Consider the following 3,672-nt stretch of genomic DNA (forward strand, 5'->3'; position numbering starts at 1 on the left):
CCGCGACCCGACCCCGGATAGGCGGAAGAAAATGGATGGATGGATGGATGGACATTTTTCGACAAACCTTTTTCCTTTGTTCAACTTTTTTGACACATTTCTGCTTTTTCACTTGTTTTCCTACTTTTAGCAAAAACTCACCTGTTCAAATTTAGCTCAGTTTTGCTACCTTTTCCAGTCTACTTCAGTAGGTTTCAACAAAAAACCCTTCAGCTTGGTCACACTGCATTTCTGCAGAAAATGCAAAATCTCTAGTTTTAGATAATTTTTTTTTTTTTAGTCTATTTTTGGTATGAGACTGGAGTAGATTACAATAAGACTATTTAGTCAATTTAGGTGGACTAAATGGTGTTAAAAATGCAACAATAACATATTTTCAAACTTAGAATAGTTTTGCCAACAATGTTTTGTTTTAATATCACTTTTCATCATATTCACTCATTTAATTCAGTGCCTTTCTTAGAAATGGTACTGACAAACTTTTCATTTGAAATGTAAACCAATACATTTGATATTGATACTAATAATTATACTAGTGTTGGTGTTTCAGAGTGCTGGAGCATTTTGTACAAATATGAGTACATGTAAAACAGCTGGTAATGGCACACCACTAACAGGTATCACAAATACATAACACATAAAAACACAATGTAAATAGTATAGAAATCACAAAAGTCATTAATCAGTGACATCTTTATTGGATTCAAATCAAACATATCCCTGCCTCAATTTATTCAAAGAAAAGCAATTACAATGCATATCCCTAAAACAGAAAATTGTTATTGTTCTATAAGCACTATACATAAAAATGAAATCAAATCATTAGTATTTTCAGTAAAAAAAAATTATCACCACAAAGGTTTTGTTGACCTTATTTTCTTAATATAAGTTTGATGCCTAATAAGTTGAGGTGAAGCTGAGAAAACAAAGTCAGATCTGTGGAGAGGGGACAGTGAGGAGTCCAGTGGGCTTCAGTTTGCTGATCCCTCCATCCAAAATGCAAACACGTGAGAAATTCACCTTGACAAGATGTGCAGCAAACTAGGAAGAAAAAAAAAAAAAAGACAAGAGCAAGACCAGTCAATTAACTCCATCAAAATATCCACAATTTATTCATAAATTAGGACTTTTCAGGATGGACGGACAGGATAAACTTCAAGTTGTGACAATGATGGCAAAACAGAAGATGACGTGTGCACTGAACCGTCACTGTGTAGTCAAAGTTCATAAATAAACTGCTAGCAGTACTTAATAACTCATACATCATATCATCTAATGCATAAATAAATACGTCAGTAACATTTAATAACAATATGCATTACCACGAAAATTAGTTTAATGTCACTTTGATAAATTCTCTCCAAACAAAAAACAACTAAAAGCATGACACCGACTACCAACGTATAGGGACATTTCAACATAAAGGTACTAAGTGGATGTGAAAATTACAATGAACCTTCAAGTTCCACAGAGAAAGTTTTAAATCAGAGTTCACAGAACATTTTAAGAAATTTTAACGACGTTGGTTAAATAAGGTAAATGTAGGTGTATTAAATTATATATGATGCAAGTACAAGACAAGGATGCGTGTGTGTGTGTGTGAGTGTGTGAGTAAACTTTCTCACCATAGCAGCACTCTTCACAGCATGGCTGATGATCACGATGACTCGTCCTCTGTAGTTCTGCAGGGCTCCTGATGCGGGACACTGCACAAGCTCACCGTCGGAGTTAAACACGCTGCTGAAAGGAACATTGATGCTGCCTGAAACATGGCCTCTGCTGAAGCTGGAGCCAATTGGGTTAAGGAGAACAGATTTTAGTGTTTCAAGTGTTTAGTGTGTCAAAGGCCTTGAGAAATGCACCAGAGTGAACTTCTGATTCATGTATATGCACTGTTATAAAGCCACTGTGGAAAACACAAGGTTATAAAACAGCATGAAGCAGATCTCACGATAACAAAAAACTGGTCAGCTTAATGACCTTCAAACTTGTTCACCAAATAAAAAAAAGGTTGCAGTAAGAATACAGAACAGTGATGTTACATAACACTGAGTAATCTGCTAACTAGTAATTAGTTATTTTGGCAAATTATACGACTCACTGTGGCTGTTCTAAAACAACAGCTGGACCTAAAAGCATGATCTGATTCATTCAACAAAACATTGCATTTTATTTACTTTTTGTGATTAAAAACATTTGCATCAGAACTTTTCCTAAGCTCCTATTAAGAGTTAAGAGTTGGTAACCTTACCTTAGAGGCTCTGAAGTAAAAGTGTAGCTAGAGGAAGGCTTTACATTCTGCAGTAATTCTTACTATAGTAACTCTATAACTTCATACACATTCATTCATAAAACTCAGTCAAGATTTTTTTTCACCAATGCACTGTGTACAGCAGAGGACAGTCCTGCAGACTGATCGAGCAAAATACAAAGATGGGCCAAAAAGAGACTTGACTGTGGCGAGCAGAAAAACTTAAGTTTTTAATTTGGCCTCATCAGAAAACAATTTCAAATTGTAAATGAAAAAATAAGCCTTTTTACATTATCAGCATGTCAAAGGATTTTCAAAGTGTAAACAATGAGAATAAATGGAGAAGCCTGTATGAAAATCTAATTTATGTGCAAACAATTCAATAATCACTCAGTATTAGTTCTTCTCAGATGCTGCAATGGAGATAGAAGTTTTTTGGGGTTTATTTCAAGTCATTATCATGAGAAATTGTAACTTTGTAGTTTTGGTAAATCCATTCCCAAATTTTAAGGGTACAAAGGTAGGTAATGTAGGTAGGTATCGGTGCAAAGTAGTAATATTTTGCACCCAGAAGGTAAAAAATGTCAAATATTGGGAACAAAAAGGCAACACCTGGATATGGCAGAAAAAAAATGCTTCTGTTCCCAGATCAATCCACCTCGTTTTATCCCCATGTTTGTTTGTCAGACTGCAGAATCTGGTCATGCAGCTGTATGAAGAATCGTGAATGTAGCAGCACTAAAACAGATCCATCCATCCTAAATTTGACCCTTTTGTCCTTTCATAAGAAACTGCAGGCCTATTTAAGCCTTCATGCCAGGAAGCTTTATTTTAAAACTCTATGAGAAAAGGGCAGGAAGTCGAAAAATAAGAGGAATATCAGAAACGCATGTGGTAAAACACTTTTAGACACCTCTAAATAAATCACAGCTGCTTTGGTTTACATCATTCATGGGGAAATAAAAACATCTGTAGTGACAACAGTTTTCTTATTTTGACAGCTGTTTTTTATTACACAATGAGAATAAGAATCTGTGAAGCATTATATTTCAAATTACAGCTGAGCCATTCACCCTGCCAGTAAACTTTCACCTGTCAGAAACTTTGCAATGAACTGTGTTATTAAAATAATGGCTTTTCATCTCCCACATCTCCGTTCTACCAGTCTCTGCAAGGTGATAAATAAAACAAGATAAAACGCTATATCTTAGCAAGTGCTTCAGTGAGCATTTGCAACGGTTTTCTGAATTCACATGAGAAATGTAAACAAACACTGAAACAACTGACAGGTGCATTACAGATGTCTTCATCTGAGAATGTTGTGTTTCTTTAACAAAAACAACTTATATAGGATGTGAGTAAAGATAACAGGTGAATTAAGTTGGAATTTTTAATTTGTACGTGCAAGTATATATATATAT

The 3,672-nt window shown here is 34.9% G+C and overlaps 1 protein-coding gene across 1 annotated transcript in view; it reads right to left on the bottom strand.

Annotated features, from left to right (window-relative positions):
• Positions 1 to 675: 675 nt before the first annotated feature.
• The window catches only part of tbck (TBC1 domain containing kinase), a 43,909-nt gene continuing 40,912 nt past the window's right edge, over positions 676 to 3,672 (bottom strand). The window contains exons 25-26 of the mRNA XM_014007746.1: positions 1,626 to 1,785; positions 676 to 1,041 (exon numbers count right to left, since the gene is read on the bottom strand). Of these exons, the coding sequence (XP_013863200.1) occupies positions 931 to 1,041; positions 1,626 to 1,785 (271 nt within the window). The 3' untranslated portion in view covers positions 676 to 930. The remainder of the gene's footprint in view (positions 1,042 to 1,625; positions 1,786 to 3,672) is intronic.

The sequence above is a fragment of the Austrofundulus limnaeus genome, unplaced genomic scaffold (genome assembly GCF_001266775.1).
Source record: "Austrofundulus limnaeus strain Quisiro unplaced genomic scaffold, Austrofundulus_limnaeus-1.0 Scaffold44, whole genome shotgun sequence".
Classification (NCBI taxonomy): domain Eukaryota; kingdom Metazoa; phylum Chordata; class Actinopteri; order Cyprinodontiformes; family Rivulidae; genus Austrofundulus; species Austrofundulus limnaeus.